The sequence below is a fragment of the Lethenteron reissneri genome, unplaced genomic scaffold (assembly GCF_015708825.2).
Source record: "Lethenteron reissneri isolate LAM-NWPU_2019-01 unplaced genomic scaffold, ASM1570882v1 scaffold_1607, whole genome shotgun sequence".
Classification (NCBI taxonomy): Eukaryota; Metazoa; Chordata; class Hyperoartia; order Petromyzontiformes; family Petromyzontidae; genus Lethenteron; species Lethenteron reissneri.
The window spans coordinates 14,095-34,667 of NW_026891341.1; the positions used below are offsets into that span (position 1 = coordinate 14,095).

Genomic DNA, 20,573 nt, shown 5'->3' on the forward strand with positions numbered 1-20,573 from the left:
ATGGGGGGTGGTCGCGAGGGGAGGCAGGGAGGGGCATGGGGGGAGGGGCATGGAGGGAGGAGCTCATGGCTGTGACATCACGGGGGGGGCGTGGTTACCTTGTACCGCCCCCGCGTCTCGCGCCACTGGCAGTTTGGCCGTTAGAGATGTCTACGTAGTTTATACTTGAGTTGTTTACGTGGTGGTTTAGTTACTGCAGCTACATACTATTAACATTCCTTCCCTTTATTAATGCTACCCCTATCCCCTCCCTTTGATGCTGCTAATCCTGCATAATGCACGGGCATAATATGACTTTGAAACCCCCCGCCCACCTCCTACGCATTTCACAAGTACAGGAGTACTAATCACATACCTGAATTTTCCATAAATATGCTAAATTCCTCTTGATATGCAAATTATTTTATCAAGGCGCCCTTCCCCCCTTTCAACCAAGCTTAAATATACGCTCCAAGCGTGGTGGTGTTTCATTCAGACGCTGTCTCCCCGACAGACCTGGTCTTCACCTGAGGATGGCTGCTTGCGTTGTGGCCGAAAAGTCGTAAGAATTATTTTATTATGTTTTATTTTTATTATTTTATTATTTCTCTTCTACGTGACTTTACCAAAAGAACCAAGAAGATGAATGCCTGCAGTCACGAAAGCTTTAAATCGAGATCTAGAGGTGTTACGTACCGGGGTGTAGCAAGCCATTACGTTGCGGTGTCTACATCCGTGCATGGGGTGTCGACATCGACGTCCGCATACAGCCCCGCCCCTCGGGGGGCAGTTGGCTATATAAGGCGGTGCGTGAGAGAGCTCGAGGCAGTCGTTGGAGCAGAAGAGCCGTTGGAGACTGAAAACCAGCTCGCAAGCCCTGGGACTACACTGAGTCGGTCTCCTGCAGGAGTGGAACCGAGCTGTGGGTGAGTGGTGGCTGTGTGAGTCTCTGTGTGTGAGTCTCTCCGTGTGAGTCCGTGTGTGTGTGAGTCTCTCTGTGTGGAACGGTCATGGTGGGGGTATTGAGGGGGGTACATGGGGGGTCTCGGGTGGGGGGCAGAGGAGGCATGGGGGGAGGAGCTCAGGTCGGGGGGGAGGAGCTAATGGTTGTGACATCACGGGGGGGGGGCGTGGTTAACTTGTACCGCCCCCGCGTCTCGCGCCACGTGCTTCCCACTGGCAGTTTGCCCGTTAGAGAGGCGCCGACAGACCCCAGAGCAGGTGAGGAGTTGAACCGAGCTGTGGGCGAGTGGTGGTGGTGGTGTTAGTCTCTCTGTGTGAGTCTCTGTGTGTGTGTGTGAGTCTCTCTGTGTGAGTCTCTGTGTGTGTGAGACTATCTGTGTGAGTCTGTGTGTGTGTGAGACTATCTGTGTGAGTCTGTGTGTGTGCGAGACTATCTGTGTGAGTCTGTGTGTGTGTGAGACTATCTGTGTGAGTCTGTGTGTGTGTGAGACTATCTGTGTGAGTCTGTGTGTGTGTGAGTCTCTCTGTGTGAGTCTCTGTGTGTGTGAGACTATCTGTGTGAGTCTGTGTGTGTGTGAGACTATCTGTGTGAGTCTGTGTGTGTGCGAGACTATCTGTGTGAGTCTGTGTGTGTGTGAGACTATCTTGTGGTCTGTGTGTGAGACTATCTGTGTGAGTCTGTGTGTGTGTGAGTCTCTCTGTGTGAGTCTGTGTGTGTGTGAGTCTCTCTGTGTGAGTCTGTGTGTGTGTGAGACTATCTGTGTGAGTCTGTGTGTGTGTGAGACTATCTGTGTGAGTCTGTGTGTGTGAGACTCTCTGTGTGAGTCTGTGTGTGTGAGTCTCTCTGTGTGAGTCTGTGTGTGTGTGAGTCTCTCTGTGTGAGTCTGTGTGTGTGTGAGACTATCTGTGTGAGTCTGTGTGTGTGTGAGTCTCTCTGTGTGAGTCTGTGTGTGTGTGAGTCTCTCTGTGTGAGTCTGTGTGTGTGTGAGTCTCTCTGTGTGAGTCTGTGTGTGTGTGGAACGGTCGTGTAGCTGACAGCGTGCCGCGCTATTAACTGCGAGACCCCGAGGTGGATTCTCTCTCAAGGCCAACAGCAGTGACGATTATCTGAACCGGTGCTGGGCCTCCCCTAGGTCGACTCAACCTCGAATGAGTACCTGGTGCGGTGTGTAAAGGTCGCCACTAGGGAGACAAAGGCGGCCGGGCGTGGTGCTGGCAATCCAACCCCCTCGTGTGTCGTGCCAGCCTTCATACGCACTGCTGGCTAACAGCACTTCCCCTACAGACTGTTAAGTCTCTACGGGGATCTTTGTTTTTATTTCGATTTAAAGCTTTCGTGACTGCAGGGATTCATCTTCTTGGCTCTTTCGGTAAAGTCACGTAGAAGGGTATTAATAAAATAATAAAAATAAAACATTATAAAATAATTCTCACGACGTTTCGGCCACAACGCAAACAGCCGTCCTCAAGTGAAGACCAGGTCTGTCGGGGAGACAGCGTCTGAATGAAACACCACCACGCTTGGAGCGTATATTTAAGCTGGGTTGGAAGGGGGGAAGGGCGCCTTGACAAAATAATTTGCATATCAAGAGGAATTTAGCATATTTATGGGAAATGCAGGTATGTGATTAGTACTACTTGTGAAATGCGTAGGAGGTTTGGCGGGGGGTTTCAAAGTCATATTATGCCCGTGCATTATGCAGGATTAGCGATTAATTACGACTTTGTTAACGTCTAGCTTTTCAGTGTGTGGGTCCGGTCTCTTATTTGAGAGGCGGTTGAATTTGGAAATCAAGTTGTCCTTACATTTGGTCGACATAGCGGCAGCTGAAGAGGCAGTCATATTGTCTACATGTTCCCAATCCTATGTGGACATTGTTGCAGTCAAAGATAAGTGTGATTTGTAGAGTGTCTTGTCTAACTGATCTAGTTCGGTGCGCGTAGGTCTGATTTTCTCTGAGATAAGAGCTAAGCTAGTTCTAGACATAATTCGTTTAGCATTAGAAGAAGTTACAGCAGCAGAGGTTAGTGTAAATGCGATTGGTATTACCTTAGAGTCACGGCATCTCTTTAGAAAGGTGAGAGACTCGATTAGCTGAGCCTTCTTTGTCTTTGGTGTCCCATACTGGCAGGGGGAGGAGTGGTGGTGTTAATGTTGGTGGTATTAGTGGGGGTGGTGCTTGTGATGGTGGTGGTGTTAGTTTTAGTGATGGTGGTGTTAGTGATTGTGGTTGTTATTAGTGGTGATAGTGGTGGTGTTACTGGTGTTAGTGATGGTGGTGTTGGTGGTATTAGTGGTGGTGGTGTTAGTGAGGTGGCAGGATGCCCTGGTGGTCCCCATCTTTAAGAAGGGAGACCGCACAGACTGTAACAACTACAGGGGCATCTCACTCCTCAGTGTGCCGGGAAAGGTCCTGGCAAGGATTATTCAACACCGCCTTGCCAGGCATGCTGAGGAAAGGCAGTTGTTGCTTTTTGTGTTTTTCGTATTGTGGGTGACTGGTGAGGATGTGAGTCTGTGTTGATGATGAGAGTCCGCATTGTGAAGTGACGTGTGTTTAGACGTGGGTTTGTCACGCCCCTTCGACTCTGTGACCCTCGCCTCTGTCTCCCGCTCTCCACGCAGAGACCCGGACCGCGCGAGAGACACCGTGAGCTCTGAGCACCCTCGTCTGCAAGTTGCTACCATGGAGGTACATGTGGCTCCTCGACTTGTGTGGTGAAGTATGGGTGGACGTGTGTTCTCCCCTCTGCGTGTGCCTACCTGTGACCTGTATACCTGGATGTGCTTCTCCTTGCCCGCCTGAGTGTGTGTGCGTCTATCAGTGTCTCTCCGAGATCCTGTTGGTGTACGTGCCCGTCTACGCGTGAGCATCTACAGCACTGTTATCTATCCACTGATGGATGAACGCCTCGCTCCCTGAGACCCTGCTACCCCTCACATCCTGTGATGGAATAATCTGCCAAGCGCCGGTTTCGTAGCACCATCTCTCTGGCGGCTCTCCTCTCTGATGTGTTCCGTTCCTTGGTTGTCGCTGTTATTATTCTTGACTGTCAGCCATTGTTGTCCATCCTGGCCATGGCTCGTCCTGCCCGAGTCCCACTCACTCCTCAAGCTCTAGTGGTGGACCTTTTTGTGTGTGTGTGTAGATCAGCCGAGCTGGAGAGGCTCGGAGTAACGGCGAGTCTTGCACCACGTGGAGTGCGCTGTCCTCAGCGCGCACCTCCTCCATCCGCAGCAAGTCGCCACAAGGTAAGAACAGAAATGAGTGACGTCAAGATGGCCACACTGAATGGTGGGACATCACGACGGTCATGTTTCAAGGGGGACGTGACAGTGACCATGATGCATTGGGAACTTCATGGTGGCCATGTTGCATGGGTGATGTACTGTTCGACTTTTGCCATTCTCTGGTCTCACACCGGCGAGACAAGGTCATAAAGAAGGCTGTCTCTGGTGCAGGCCAGTCAATTTCAAAGACAATGCATATATTATCGGAGCATGTTTGTTTGCATATTTTTCCACCAGTATGTGTGGTAAATGCAGACTTGATGCCTTGCAAAAGGTATCGATTTGGTGTTTGAACATATTAACACCTGTTTTTGTGCCAGAAAGGGTAAAAGTTATTCTTATTTCATAAAATCCTTGGCATATCTGTGTTATATTTATCTAATTCATTAACCCCGTTGTCAAATCCAAGCAACCTAAGACGTCATCAAAGCTGCATATAGCTGGACATCGAACGAAGATGGTCAATTCATCGCACGTTTTCAGATGTGCTTCTGCAGTCATCTGGAATGCTCTGACATTAGGAAGCCACTGGAGCGATGTTCTTTTAAATCTATAATTTTTGCGAACTTTTTAGTTAATTGTCCTTCCCCCTTACTTCTGATTAGCAGGGTTGCCGAAACACGGTGCAAAATAAGTTCAACATACAGACATAACTGGTATTGGCCAAAACATCCAAATCCCCTGCAAATTCCTCAAATTGGCATCACACAGCAGACGTAATGGCAGCAGCGTCACCCCCATTCTCTGTAAATCATCTGCAGGAACCTCCTGAAAAGGAATCTAAACAAATGATCACTGACAGCTGTTGTTATTCTCTTGCCTGCAGCAATCCTGGCTCTCTTTGGCCCTCAAATGACCCACCGGGAGAAGCTGGAGCTTGCCGCCATACAGGAAGTATGGTACTTTGCGCTCCGCAACAGATCCCGGGGACCAAACAACGATGGATACGACGACCACGAACATCATTACATTCCGGTGAGACTCGCCACAAAGCCCCGGCCGTGGGGGCGGTCGCAGGCGCAGCGGTCGCGAGGTTCGTGGCTTCTTGTCATTGCACCTGAAGTACCAACCAACCAGAGACAGCACACATGCACTCTCCCACACACTTCACAATCAAGTTTATTTCCCAAGTTAAGCCCATTGAGCTAATGCGCTTTTTAAGGGTGTCTCAGCCAGCAGACATCAGAGCATTCCACAATTACAGATTTAAGAAAACCAAACACTTAATAAAACAATTATTTCGTAAAATAATGCTCACACTTCTTACATGTTGTGATTTTCAAAATATAGTCAGTCTAAATGATTGTAATTTGGTGCAGGTCCAGCATGAGCACCTCCACTACCGCTATGAGGTGCTGAAGAAGATTGGGTACGGAGGTCAAGGCCAGGTGATCCGGTGCCTTGACCACATGAGGAACACCCTGGTGGCCGTGAAGATCTTGGTATCACCATTGAGGTAAGAATTCAGAGCGGTGTTGTCACAAGGACGACGTTGTTGTTCAGTCCTTTGCTGTGGGCGGCCGTGTGATGAGGTGGTGACAACTCGTGCCTCACAGAGGGACCCCGGTTCGACTCCTGACTCGGGTGCCCTCCTGTGTGGAGTTTGTATGTTCTCCCCCTGTTCTGGATCAGTTCACTCTTACATTACATTAATTCTTCATTTCACCTGGTAGATGCATTCCTGAAAAGTGCCGCGTTAAGGGAAAGCACATTAAGCAAACATAATATCCCCATATATAATGTAACGATAAAGTTTTGCAAGATATAATACACGCACAGTGATATGAAGATACCAATAATGGATGGTATGCTGTCATGTCACGTTATCATTCCGCATTCCGCCTACTGTATCATACCGCTCAGCCGTGCAGTTTCATAGCGGGCACATTCCACGTTATAATGGGCGCTTTCCTGCATTAGAACAGATGCATTCCGGATTATAATGGGTGCGGTCCGTGTTATAACGGGAGCCTTCCACGTTATAATGGGCACGTTCCACGCTATAAAAGGCACGTTCCACGCTTTAATGAGGTTGTCCCATGTCATAACGGGCGCGTTCTGTGTTATAACATGTGCGTTCTGCGTTATAGCAGCTACATCATGGGACTTCCTTTGCCAGTACCAAAAATATACTGGCAAAGGAGGTCCCATGATGTAGCTGCTCACCCAGAGCTCTCATTCCTCTGATAGTGCTTGTCTTTGTGCTGTACGCCTTTTGGCGTCCTCTGGTTTAACACCGTTTTGAGACTAGACTCAACAGAAAGCTGTCTGGTGTGGACCAATCAGTTTAAAAGACAATGCATATATTATCAGAGTATGTTTTTTGTTTGCATACTGACCATAAGTATTGTGGTTAATTCAGACATGATTCCTTGTAAAAGGTTTAAGTTTTTTTTATATCTTAACACCTGTTTTGTTGCCAGGAAAAAGGGGAAAATCTATTCTCATATTTTGGTATTGGCAAAGGAGGTCCCATGATGTTCCACGTTATAATGCCTTGCTTTGTGAGAGCCACATTCAGTCACGAATCAGCTATGGCTCAGTCTCTAAAACTCAGGCTCAGCTCCAGCTCAGCCGTGGTTTGGCTCAGGCTTGAGCCACTCAGCTGCTGATAAAGATACACGAGTGGCTCAGCCGTGGCTTGGCTCAGCTCCTGGAAATCCTGAGTGTGGCTGGGGCCATACTCGGAGTCGGCTCAATTCACACATTAGGGAATCACTACGTTAAGGCAGCACCCCAAACCCCCCTCTATCCCTTGCTTATTTTATCCTCTTCCCTATCCTTTCTGGAACCTTCCATGAGCGCGCTACTGGAACTCACAATGACATTACACTTGGGGAACGTATAATTATTTAATTCTGAATATAATTTGTTTCTGGTCATTCCTTAAGCAAGTCTAAGTCATGATTCATTTGTGGATTTTCTCTGCACAGCTCCAAGCGTGATAAATTTCAGAGAATGGAGATCAAGATGGCTCTGGCACTTCAGGGCGAGGGCAGTGATGAGGACTACAACGTCGTCAAAGTCCTGAAATATTTTGACTTCAGAGGACACCACTGCATTGTCCTGGAGCTGTTGAAGTACGTACCATGTGTTCCCACCGCCCCACCCCCCCCCCCCCCCCCTTGGCGTGGTTAACTTCATTAGCTCAACAAAAACTATTTTATTTAGCAGGTAAAGCCCACTGCCCGATTAGTTATTTTTCACAAGCGGCCTGGCTACAAATGATAGCTCAAAAAAGTGGCTGATGTGGAAATGTATGGCAGCCAAATACTCTAAACACTGTTTCTAAATGTAGAGGGAAAAACCAGAGGACCCGGAGAAAAATCCACGTGACCAGGGGGAGAACATGCAAACTCAGAATATACATGCGTCAGGGTCAGAATCAAAGCCCTGATCTCTTCCACACCAGGGGGGGGTGATGACATCACACCACCGGGGCTAGATGTTACTTCTGGGATTCCCGTGCCAACCTCGTATTGCGATACTGTGGAGCTGTCATGTGCCCCAGGTGCACTAGAGGCCACTCCTCTTTTCTCAATCAGCACCGCCCACTTTTATATAGCCACACCTCCACTCGATCAGCAGGTTGGCTGCAGCGCAGTGGTGACGCTTGTGCCCCTTGTTTGTATCTCCTAATAGATAACTCCACCACCCGAAAACAGCCAATGAAAGCAAGTGGTCATAAGTGCTAGCTGATTCGGTTTATCAGCAAACCAATGACCTAAACCCACACGGAGCTATGACTCATATTAGTCGTGAATGTGCAAATAGAATAATAATATTGTCGTTATCATAATCCACGCAGTATTGCAGGGTATGACACTGACATTGCATCGTTGTTGTAATTGTTGTTGTTGCTTCTGCCTCTTTCACAGGGAGAGCCTCCATGATGTGATTAAGGAAGCGGGGCTCCGGCAATTGCACATGGGGATGGTGAAAACTTACACCAGGGGCATCCTCAAGTTCCTTTGCCACACCAAGGCCAGGAGCATCATCCATGCGGACTATCAAGCCAGTGAGTGGACACAGCATTCAGCGCGACTTTGTTCCGGAGTTGTCATTATTGGGGACTCGGACCATAGAGAAAACCGCCCACGTTGGTCACAGGGTCGATGTGTTAGGTCTGTCCGTCTATCTGGAAGGAGACAGGGTCACGTTACCTCTGGTGATGATCCGGTATGAATTAAACTGTCGTGTAGAGTCGTGTCGCTATTGGGGGACTCAGCACAGAGAAAACCAGCAATGTAGATCACAGCATTGCCACAAACTTTGGGAAACACAAACCGGAGCTGAAAATAATGATTTTCAAAATGTGCCAAACACGCGTTTGAACTGACAGGTGCCCATTGTCGGCTTCCATGCTGTGAATGGAAAACTTCCCAAATCGTCACTAAATCCGTGCGCCCTCGAGTGTGGTTTTTGGTTCGTAACTCGTTAACGGGCAGCTGTGAGCAACTAGGATAAGTTGTCTATAGAGCCGCACCCTTTTACTTAGATGGTGCTTCAGAGAGCTTTAAATGTGATGAGCCTCGACGAACATCGCTCGTCATGACGCATTTGAAAGGGGCACCCCCAGTGGCAGCTGTCAGAAGACAGGGAATGTTGCACTTGACTAAAGGTTGACGACGGCGCTACGCCTCACCTCGTTCCCCTGTTTAGTATGTACTGTGGTACGTGATTGATCCACTGCTGGCTGAATGCTATTGGTGTAACCTTAGAGTGTGAATTCCTTCTGCCTCTCTTGCTTTAGGAAAATGTTCTAATCAAGGACTACCGTGACCGGCACCATCAGGGTCACGGACTTTGGCACCAGCTTTTTTGTGAAAAGTCAACGTGAGTAACCTCACCTGGGTGTGAGTTTCTGCGTGTGGGTGTGTCTGTGTACCAGTGTGTGTGCAAGTCTCTTAGTGTCTGTACATGTGACAGTGTGTGACAAGGATGCTGTTCATGACATAGTGAGTACACACATACATATTTGTTGTTGTTGTTGTGATTGTTGTGCAGCTCTGCATGTTGGTGGGACCCTGCCATTCCAATCTCCGGAGGTATTGCTGGGCTACAGATTGACCTGTGCAGTGGACATGTGGGCACTGGGCTGCACGGTGGCGGAGTTGGTGACCGGCAGGGAATTATTCCAGTCGGACAGCTGCGACGACCACCTCCCGTGCTGCATGGAGGTATTTCCAACTGGGCGTTCACCCACTCGTGATTCCCCCCTCCTTCCTTAAAGTTGTAGGCTCTGGGGGGGGGAGGTAGGAGAGGGGGGGGGCGATTGGGTACTTGGTGACCTGGCGAATGGCAGCCATCGTATGTTGTGTGTGTGTCTTGTACGTGTGGGGGAAGCAGTGGTGCAGCGGTTAGCGTGCTCAGCTACAAACCCGGTAATGCGAGTTTGATTCCAAATCACGGCCAACATCAGTGAGGATTATCTGAACCGGTACTGGGCATCCCCGAGTTCGACTCAGCCTCAAATGAGTACCTGGTGCGGTGTGTACCTGCTTCAATATGGCCAACCATCCCCTCTCTGTGTGTGCCACAGTCCTGGCCCTCAACTGGTGCCGCTGCTGTTGCTGCTGTTTCTACTCACTACTAAAAGCACTTGCCCCTACAGTCTGCTGCACCTACACGGGTGACCTTTGCCTTTATCTCAACCATGTGCAGATCCTCGGGTTGCCTCCAAGATGTATGATGGATGCAGCTCCTGACGGAATGCACTACTTTGGTGAGTTGAAGGGTGGGGCGAGCAACCGACCGGATTCAGTGTTAGGGTGTGGCCTGGAGCTGTTGGGGTGGCCAAGGGGGGGGCCTCTTTGTATTTTCAATTCCTTGGGTGAGTGGGTGGGTAAATGGGTGTGTGGGAGAGTGGGTGGGTGGGTGGGTAAGTGGGTAGGTGGGCAAAGTGGTGGTTGGTGACTGTGTGTCTCTCCTGCTGTGCATGTCTCCTGCAGATCGTGTGGGCATGATGTTCTGCCCAGTCAAGAGAAGGGTGCCAGGGAGCTTGTCACTTCACGGGGCACTCAATAGCCACGACCCGGAGTTTGTTGATTTCGTCAGCTCTTGCCTGCGGTAAGAATCATCCCCCTCCCCCCTCCCCATGAGGATTTCCCCCACCAAGGTGATCAACGATCGCTCTCCTTCGATCACCAGGAAGATGTGGAGCTGAGTGAACCTGCCGATGACCAGTACCACCGGTGTTAAGATCGCCCTCTTTGGAGGTTCATTAAAGATTCTACTCGGCAGTGCGAGGCTCAGGGCATTTTTAGAGTACTGCGTATTGAAGGATTGCCGCTGCTACCACGACTACCGCTGCTGCCGTGCGTTCCTGGACCTCGTGGGAGAAGGGAAGGAACGTCAATGCTCTCACAACGCCTCTCTCACCATGTGCGCCGCGTGTGACCCCCGTGTGCCTCTCAACAGATGGGATCCGGATTGTCGCATGACGCCAGCGCAGGCGCTGGGTCACAGCTGGCTCCGGACCGCGGCCACCAGCACCACCAGCACCACCAGCAACGCCACCACCACTGCTACTCCTGGCAGTGTACAGTGTTTTGGAGCTGCTGAGCGACGGTAAGCCACAATCTGCTTGTCAAATGTTCAAGACAGTCCATAGGGAGGTGTGGAGCCCGGGGCAAGTCACAATTAAACCGGAAGTATTGCTAATAATACAGGTTTGTTTCGGTTAGATCGCGTAGATATACGTGTGTTGTTAAACCCACCATCACCCAACACAGCCAATTAGTAAGGTGTATCATCTTCTTGGTTCTTTCGGTAAAGTCACGTAGAAGGGAAGTAATAAAATAATAAAAATAAAACATACTAAAATAATTCTCACGACGTTTCGGCCACAACGCAAGCAGCTGTCCTCAGGTGAAGATCAGGTCTGTCGGGGAGACAGCGTCTGAATCATGTAAACAAAATGTGACAATTAGTTACTAGATCAGCACACCAGTGTGTTGGAAAGCAAACCCACCACATTTACAATTCGAGTACGACATTTTGCCGGGGAGAATTGTGGAGAAATACTCCTGTTTCGGTCTTAAATAGTGATAAATTTGATGTCATCATGTCAGCCAATCTGGTACGAAAGCCTACGTGTTAAAAAGACATTACATCTGACACCGTGACCTCGAAGCACAGGGCTGCCAGAAGCACGGTGCCCGGGGCGGTTTCCCCAGTACACCGTACCCGGCTCTATATTGATTACTACTACCCTTATTTAGCCAGCATGAGCCTCACTCAGTCTCAAGACTCTTTTTAATTAGAGTCCTGCCAAGTTGTTTGCAGTACAGAACAAATTTGCTTTTGCTACTGCTGCTATGCGATTCCTATTGAGTGATTTGGGGGTTCAATTTCTAACACTGCCGAGGATGTCCATCCAACACTGGTTGTGTGGCGTGTGTGTCAGGGTTCGGTTACATGGAGGAAAATGCCAAACCCCAAGGAATGAAAGTTACATTTTAATGTACAATTTTATTGAGGGACTGTGTGTTGTCTTGGTGAGGTCTGGGGCTGTTCTTGTTGATGTTTTGCTGCCTTGCCCAAGTTTGTATTTAGTGTTGAAAAACTGGCAGGATTTTGCGTACTTTGTGCTTATATGCTCAATTATTTCGGGACTTGCTTACATTTTTACACATTGCACTCATTTTCTTATGTTTGTTGTTGTAACTTGCTGACCCTGTGCCTCGACTGCATATCGGATTCCTCTTCATCCAGTCTAAATAACACTGGTCAACAAAAAACATGTTTTTCTGGCCTGGACTTTTACAGCTGTTTTAGACTAATTTCAGTGTGCTGATTACAAATCTGATCTCAGATTAGCTCGATCACATCTCATTTTTATGCTATCGGCATACCCCATTTTCATTGATTTTATCCGAAATTAACTCTGTCACTTATGATTGCAAGTTGTTGCGATTCAGTGACTGCTTTAGTGTTAAAATATGGTGCTGTATTTTTAGGATAGTGTGTTTATAATATCATTTTATGTAGATATCCACATTTATTTAATATTTTTCTTCTGTAGTTTTTATTGAAAGTGCAATATTTGAGATCTCAAAAACCTGATGTGATAGACAAAAACTGAAGCCAGATATGTAATCAGCACCCCAAAATTACATTAAAACCGTTGGAATACCTTATGCCAGAAAAAGTGTTGACCAGTGTAATTTTCCACATTCCACATGGAGAAAGTGGCCCAAGTTTGGGCATCAAACCCAGGTCCCTCTGACTGGGAGTTCCAGCCCTGCCGCCTGCAAACGAACACATGTACAGTTCAAACCCCACGTGTACATTCGGTTATATACGGATGTATTTTTATAATTGGGTTCTGGGTGAGGACAAATAATGAAGCAGCCATATCTTTGCCATGTAGCCTTTCATCCAGTGTGATATCGCAAGACTAATGCCCATTTTGTAACCAGACCCACGATGGGCAAAGGTATTCTGTGTTACTGCAGCATCGTTATTAACCTGGTTAATCTATCTCCGCACGATGGTGGGGGGGGGGGGGGGGGGGGAGTGCGATCTCTGCTGTAGCAGGAAGTTGGAACAGTGTCGTGCGCATCTCTCTACAGAGCGGAGCCGGCGCTGCCCCCATCCTCCGCGCTTGCCCAGGCCTCTAAATGGCTGACGGTTGTTGTGGAGGAAGAGGAGACTCCGGTGGAGGAGCTGTTGGTGCAGGAGGAGGAGACCCTGGTGGAGGAGCTGGTGGTGCAGGAGGAGAAGACCCTGGTGGAGGAGCTAGTGGTGCAGGAGGAGGAGACCCTGGTGGAGGAGCTGGTGGTGCAGGAGGAGGAGACCCTGGTGGAGGAGCTGGTGGTGCAGGAGGAGGAGACCCTGGTGGAGGAGCTGGTGGTGCCGGAGGAGGAGACCCTGGTGGAGGAGCTGGTGGTGCAGGAGGAGGAGACCCTGGTGGAGGAGCTGGTGGTGCCGGAGGAGGAGACCCTGGTGGAGGAGCTGGTGGTGCAGGAGGAGGAGACCCTGGTGGAGGAGCTGGTGGTGCAGGAGGAGGAGACCCTGGTGGAGGAGCTGGTGGTGCAGGAGGAGGAGACCCTGATAGAGGAGCTGGTGGTGCAGGAGGAGGAGATCCTGGTGGAGGATCTGGTGGTGCAGGAGGAGGAGACCTTGGTGGAGGAGATGGTGGTGCAGGTGGAGGAGACATTGGTGGAGAAGATGGTGGAGAAGGAGATGACAAGGACAGAGGATCAGGTGATGGTGATGCAGGAGGAGAAGAGGAAGCGAGGGCGTCTGGCCCGCATAGGGAGAACCATCCGTTCACTCCTCCGACGCGTGCTGCTGTGTGGTGGCCGGTCCACCACACAGTAGAGGTGGTGGTGGTGGTCACGGATCGTTGTGAACCACGACCACTATCACCATACCCACCACACACACCCTGCACCTATTCACCCCCCTGTGATACCCACTACCCACCGCACACCACACACACCCTGCACCCACCCACCCCATGATCCCATCCCCACCACATTCCACACAAAGGGTTAGGGGTTTAGAGGGTTAGTGATTTATAAAGTTAAGGGTTTAGAGGTTTCGGGTTATTTCAGGGATAAGGGGTTTAGAGGTTTCGGGATTTCGAGGGTTATAGGGTTTAGGGGTTGAGAGTGTCAGGGGTTGAGGGGATTCGAGAGTTAGGGGTTTTTAGAGGGTTCGGGTTTTCAGGGTAAAGGGGTTTAAGGGTAAAGGGGTTCAGAGGGTTAGGGGTTTATAGGGTTTTGGGTTTACAGTGAGGGAAAAAAAGTATTTGATCCCCTGCTGATTTTGTACGTTTGCCCACTGACAAAGAAATGATCAGTCTATAATTGTAATGGTAGGTTTATTTGAACAGTGAAAGACAGAATAACAAAAACACAATCCAGAAAAACGCATGTCAAAAATGTTATAACTTGATTTGCATTTTAATGAGGGAAATACGTATTTGACCCCTCTGCAAAACATGACTTAGTACTTGGTGGCAAAATCCTTGTTGGCAATCACAGAGGTCAGACGTTTCTTGTAGTTGGCCACCAGGTTTGCACACATCTCAGGAGGGATTTTGTCCCACTCCTCTTTGCAGATATTCTCCAAGTCTTGGTTCTTTCGGTAAAGTCACGTAGAAGGGAAGTAATAAAATAATAAAAATAAAACATCGTAAAACAATTCTCACGACGTTTCGGCCACAACGCAAGCAGCCGTCCTCAGGTGAAAACCAGGTCTGTCGAGGCGACAGCGTCTGAATGAAACAGCACACGTGCTTGGAGCATATATATAAGCTGGGATGGAAGGGGGGAAAAGGGCGCCTTGACAAAAGAATATGCATATCAAGAGGAATTTAGCATTTTTATGGGAAATGCAGGTATGTGATTAGTACTACTTATGACCGTGCATTATGCAGGATTAGCAGCATCAAAGGGAAGGGATATGGGAAATGCAGGTATGTGATTAGTACTACTTATGCCCGTGCATTATTCAGACTTAGCAGCATCAAAGGGAGGGGATATGGGAAATGCAGGTATTTGAATAGTACTACTTATGTCCGTGCATTATGCAGGATTAGCAGCATCAAAGGGAGGGGATAGGGGTAGCATTAATAAAGGGAAGGAGTGTTAATAGTATGTAGCTGCAGTAACTAAAACCACCACGTAAACAACTAAAGTATAAACTACATAGTATCATCAGTATACTAAATATACTCTACAATAAGCTGAGTTACTAACAGTAAGTAATACATTACAATTCTACGTCATGAAAAATATATTATATGCTTCCATCTAAACTTTATTCTCTTACATCACACGAGTCTACACCGTACTATATACTGCCATAGACAAACCCAACATTAAATTATATACTGTATTGCTATAAACCACCCTATACCTTAGACATTGTAATATTACACTATGTATTATTCTACCCACCCTAATGTATATCACACTGCTGTATATTGCCTATACAATTACGATACTATATATTACTTTGTACATTGTATTAAGCATCTAAATGTTATACTATTTGTTATTATACACTGTACCATTGACCGTCGTGTGAAAGATACTAAGAGGAAGCAACGAAATATGTCAATGGGTGAGTAGGGAAGGAAACTTGCAACGGAGCAACGAATCCATTCCCTGCGGAGAATACAATTTCAGTGAGTGGAACGCGGTCTGAAAGTCACCGTAAACGTGAACACAATCAGTTAAGATCCGAAATGGTTTATTACGTCCTTCCAATGATTGCTAAGCCAGAATCCATCTTCTCGGTTGAAATTGTCTCTGTGTTTGTATATGTGAATCGCCTCATGAACGAATCTCTCATGGTAGCCAGATGGCTTGCAGAGAACCTCTGTCTTGGAGAAGTCAATATAATGTGAGCCCACTGAATTGTAACGGTGATCTGCCACGGCTGAGGTGTTTGTCCTACCGTGTTTCAAGTCTGCTTTATGTTCACGGATGCGGTCCGAGACATGTCGTTTGGTTTTTCCAATGTAACTGCTACCACAGAGGCAACTTAGTTTGTAGACGCCAGGGTACTGTATGTCTGGAACCACATCTTTTACAGACGGGACCAGATCACGGATTTTATGTACTGTGTTGAATCGGACCTGGATCTTGTGTTTTATTAGGATTTTGGAGATATTTTTTGTGACCCCAGCAATGTAGGGTAAGGTGATGGTCTTGAAAGGCTCCTCAACAGGATCCTTCTTGATGGTTGGAGTGATGGCTTTGCGGATTGTGTAGTCGGAGTAACCATTAGCCTTAAGAGCTTGGCGTACGTGTTTGAGTTCACTGGCAATGTGTTCCTGGTCGGATATGCATTGGGCTCTATGGTATAGAGTCTTGATGAGGGAATTCTTCTGGGATGGATGGTGGTGGGAATCCGGTTTTAGGTAAGCATCCGTATGGGTGGCTTTCCTGTAGACAGAGTGGCTCATTGAACCATCAAGTCTCCTTTTAATTAGGACATCCAAAAAGGGTAGCTTGCCATCGACTTCCATGGTGAATCTGATGGCTGGGTGTATGGAATTGATGTGGTCGAGAAATTGGTCTAGAGCAGGCCGGCCATGTGGCCAGATGACAAAAGTGTCATCTACGTACCTCTTCCATAAGGTCAGGCGTCGAGTGGCAGTCTGGATGGCGTTAGTCTCAAATTTCTCCATGAACAAGTTGACTACAACCGGAGATAGGGGGGAGCCCATTGGGGTGCCCTCAGTTTGCTTGTAGAAAGTTCCATTCCAGGTAAAGTATGTATTGGTTAAGCAGTGTCTCACCAGGGGGGGTACCCCAGCGTTCATTCCTTGATGAACCAAGTCTTCAATGATTGCGATGGTGTCAGGTACAGGAACTTTGGTGAATAAGAAAACCACATCAAAACTGATAAGCAGGTCGTCTGGGGACAGGGAAATCCCCTTGATTGTCGATACCAGGTCAGTAGAGTTTAGTACCGCAGAGGTGGTTTTTCCAGTGAAAGGCCGTAGGATTTCAGACAAAAAACGAGCCAGTTTGTAGGTGGGGGAGTTGATAGTAGAGACAATGGGACGAAGAGGTGTATCTTCTATTTGTATCTTTGGCAAGCCGTATAATCTTGGTGGTCTGGCTGCAGAAGGTTTCAACGAGAACTGTTTGGTCTGATCAATTAATGCGGTTGAAGCAGAAATGATTTTGTTGGTTTTAGAGACGAGGCTGTTGGTGGGGTCTCTTTTTATTTTTGTATAGCTGCCATCGTTGAGTAGTTCTTGAATTTTGTTGTTGTATTCTATTTTGTCCATGATGACAGTGGCATTGCCTTTGTCGGCTGAGAGGATGACAATGTCATCCCTCTTTTTTAATTGAGCTAATTCAAAACGCTCATCTTTGCTGATGTTGCTTGCTGGCATCTTAGCGTTTTTGAGGGTTGCAGAGATTTCAGATCTTGCTACGTCTGCAGCAATGTGACTCAGGCCCTTGAGAGCTACATCTACTCTAGCAATTATATCATTAACTGGTATGTGTCTAGGTGTGACTGCAAAGTTTAGTCCTTTAGCTAAAAGAATTTCAGACCTTTAGAAATAGAACTGTTACTGCGATTAATTACGACTTTGTTAACGTCTAGCTTTTCAATGTGTGGGTCCGGTCTCTTATTTGAGAGGCGGTTGAATTTGGAAATCAAGTTGTCCTTACATTTGGTCGACATAGCGGCAGCTGAAGAGGCAGTCATTTTGTCTACATGTTCCCAATCCGATGTGGACATTGTTGCACTCAAAGATAAGTGTGATTTGTAGAGTGTCTTGTCTAACTGATCTTGATCGGTGCGCGTAAGTCTGATTTTCTCTGAGATAATGCTAAACGAATTCTGTCTAGAACTAGCTTAGCTCTTATCTCAGAGAAAATCAGACTTACGCGCACCGATCTAGATCAGTTAGACAAGACACTCTACAAATCACACTTATCTTTGAGTGCAACAATGTCCACATCGGATTGGGAACATGTAGACAAGATGACTGCCTCTTCCGCTGCCGCTATGTCGACCAAATGATTTCCAAATTCAACCGCCTCTCAAACAAGAGACCGGACCCACACATTGAAAAGCTAGACGTTAATAAAGTCGTACTTAATCGCAATAACAGTTCTATTTTTGAAGGTCTGAAATCCGTTTTAGCTAAAGGACTAAACTTTGCAGTCACACCTAGACACATACCAGTTAATGATATAATTGCTAGAGTAGATGTAGCTCTCAAGGGCCTGAGTCACATCGCTGCAGACGTAGCAAGATCTGAAATCTCTGCAACCCTCAAAAACGCTAAGATGCCAGCTAGCAACATCAGCAAAGATGAGCGTTTTGAATTAGCTCAATTAAAAAATAGGGATGACATTGTCATCCTCTCAGCCGACAAAGGCAATGCCACTGTCATCATGGACAAAATAAAATACAACAACTAAATTCAAGAACTACTCAACGATGGCAGCTATACAAAAATAAAAATAGACCCCACCAACAGCCTCGTCTCTAAAACCAACAAAATCATTTCTGCTTCAACCGCATTAATTGATCAGACCAAACAGTTCTCGTTGAAACCTTCTGCAGCCAGGCCACCAAGATTATACGGCTTGCCAATGATACATAAAGAAGATACACCTATTCGTCCCATTGTCTCTACTATCAACTCCCCCACCAACAAACTGGCTCGTTTTTTGTCTGAAATCCTATGGCCTTTCACTGGAAAAACCACCTGCGGTACTAAACTCTACTGACCTGGTATCGACAATCAAGGGGATTTCCCTGTCCCCAGACGACCTGCTTGTCAGTTTTGATGTGGTTTCCTTATTCACCAAAGTTCCTGTACCTGACACCATCGCAATCATTGAAGACTTGGTTCATCAAGGACTGAATGCTGGGGTACCCCCCCTGGTGAGACACTGCTTAACCAATACATACTTTACCTGGAATGGAACTTTCTACAAGCAAACTGAGGTCACCCTAATGGGCTCCCCCCTATCTCCGGTTGTAGCCAACGTGTTCATGGAGAAATTTGAGACTGACGCCATCCAGACTGCCACTCTACGCTCGACCTTATGGAAGAGGTACGTAGATGACACTTTTGTCATCTGGCCACATGGCCGGCCTGCTCTAGACCAATTTCTCGACCACATCAATTCCATACACCCAGCCATCAGATTCACCATGGAAGTCGATGGCAAGCTACTCTTTTTGGATGTCCTAATTAAAAGGAGACTTGATGGTTCAATGAGCCACTCTGTCTACAGGAAAGCCACCCATACGGATGCTTACCTAAAACCGGATTCCCACCACCATCCATCCCAGAAGAATTCCCTCATCAAGACTCTATACCATAGAGCCCAATGCATATCCGACCAGGAACACATTGCCAGTGAACTCAAACACGTACGTCAAGCTCTTAAGGCTAATGGTTACTCCGACTACACAATCCGCAAAGCCATCACTCCAACCATCAAGAAGGATCCTGTTGAGGAGCCTTTCAAGACCATCACCTTACCCTACATTGCTGGGGTCACAAAAAAGATCTCCAAAATCCTGATAAAACACAAGATCCAGGTCCGATTCAACACAGTACATAAAATCCGTGATCTGGTCCCGTCTGTAAAAGATGTGGTTCCAGACATACAGTACCCTGGCGTCTACAAGCTAAGTTGCCTCTGTGGTAGCAGTTACATTGGAGAAACCAAACGACATGTCTCGGACCGCATCCGTGAACATATAGCAGACTTGAAACACGGTAGGACAAACACCTCAGCCGTGGCAGATCACTGTTACAATTCAGTGGGCTCACATGATATTGACTTCTCCAAGACAGAGGTTATCTACAAGCCATCTGGCTACCATGAGAGATTCGTTCATGAGGCGATCCACATATACAAACACAGAGACAATTTCAACCGAGAAGATGGATTCTGGCTTACCAATCATTGGAAGGACGTAATAAACCATTTCGGATCTTAACTGATTGTGTTCACGTTTACGGTGACTTTCAGACCGCGTTCCACTCACTGGCATTGTATTCTCCGCAGGGAATGGATTCTTTGCTCCGCTGCAAGTTTCCCTCACTACTCACCCATTGACATATTTCGTTGCTTCCTCTTAGTATCTTTCACACGACGGCCAATGGTACAGTGTATAATAACATAGTATAACATTTTTATGCTTAATACAATGTACAAAGTAATATATAGTATCGTAATTGTATAGGCAATATACAGCAGTGTGATATACATTAGGGTGGGTAGAATAATACATAGTGTAATATTACAATGTCTAAGGTATAGGGTGGTTTATAGCAATACAGTATATAATTTAATGTTGGGTTTGTCTATGGCAGTATATAGTACGGTGTAGACTCGTGTGATGTAAGAGAATAAAGTTTAGATGGAAGCATATTATATATTTTTTTACGACGTACAATTGTAATGTATTACTTACTGTTAGTAACTCAGCTTATTGTAGAGTATATTTAGTATACTGATGATACTATGTAGTTTATACTTTAGTTGTTTACGTGGTGGTTTTAGTTACTGCAGCTACATACTATTAACACTCCTTCCCTTTATTAATGCTACCCCTATCCCCTCCCTTTGATGCTGCTAATCCTGCATAATGCACGGGCATAAGTAGTACTAATCACATACCTGCATTTCCCATATCCCTTCCCTTTGATGCTGCTAATCCTGCATAATGCACGGTCATATGTAGTACTAATCACATACCTGCATTTCCCATAAAAATGCTAAATTCCTCTTGATATGCATATTCTTTTGTCAAGGCGCCCTTTTCCCCCCTTCCAACCCAGCTTATATATATGCTCCAAGCACGTGTACTGTTTCATTCAGACGCT

At 47.1% G+C, this 20,573-nt stretch overlaps 2 protein-coding genes across 2 annotated transcripts; both read left to right on the plus strand.

Moving 5' to 3' along the window:
- The first annotated feature begins 1,185 nt into the window (after positions 1–1,185).
- On the plus strand, positions 1,186–8,435 carry LOC133362761 (dual specificity tyrosine-phosphorylation-regulated kinase 4-like). The gene is made up of 7 exons (XM_061581697.1): positions 1,186–1,200; positions 3,569–3,635; positions 4,093–4,195; positions 5,061–5,209; positions 5,554–5,690; positions 7,168–7,314; positions 8,113–8,435. The coding sequence occupies exons 2-7, from the start codon at positions 3,630–3,632 to the stop codon at positions 8,417–8,419; spliced, it is 849 nt and encodes a 282-aa protein (XP_061437681.1). The 5' UTR covers positions 1,186–1,200; positions 3,569–3,629; the 3' UTR covers positions 8,420–8,435.
- Positions 8,436–9,023: 588 nt separating this feature from the next.
- LOC133362760 (dual specificity tyrosine-phosphorylation-regulated kinase 2-like) lies at positions 9,024–13,803 on the plus strand. The gene is made up of 7 exons (XM_061581696.1): positions 9,024–9,070; positions 9,242–9,414; positions 9,899–9,959; positions 10,186–10,303; positions 10,655–10,804; positions 12,811–13,018; positions 13,798–13,803. Exons 2-7 carry the CDS (start codon positions 9,319–9,321, stop codon positions 13,801–13,803), a joined length of 639 nt encoding a protein of 212 aa, XP_061437680.1. The 5' UTR covers positions 9,024–9,070; positions 9,242–9,318.
- The last annotated feature ends 6,770 nt before the right edge of the window (positions 13,804–20,573 follow it).

Bases quoted from the DNA above. Each gene is read 5' to 3' on its own strand.
- LOC133362760 (XM_061581696.1), top strand. From the start codon at position 9,319: ATGTGGGCACTGGGCTGCACGGTGGCGGAGTTGGTGACCGGCAGGGAA. The intron at 10,304-10,654 runs GTAAGAATCATC...GCCTCTCAACAG, and splicing joins TTCGTCAGCTCTTGCCTGCG to ATGGGATCCGGATTGTCGCA. The intron at 10,805-12,810 runs GTAAGCCACAAT...ATCTCTCTACAG, and splicing joins TTTGGAGCTGCTGAGCGACG to AGCGGAGCCGGCGCTGCCCC.
- LOC133362761 (XM_061581697.1), top strand. The intron at 5,691-7,167 runs GTAAGAATTCAG...TTCTCTGCACAG, and splicing joins ATCTTGGTATCACCATTGAG to CTCCAAGCGTGATAAATTTC. The intron at 7,315-8,112 runs GTACGTACCATG...CCTCTTTCACAG, and splicing joins ATTGTCCTGGAGCTGTTGAA to GGAGAGCCTCCATGATGTGA.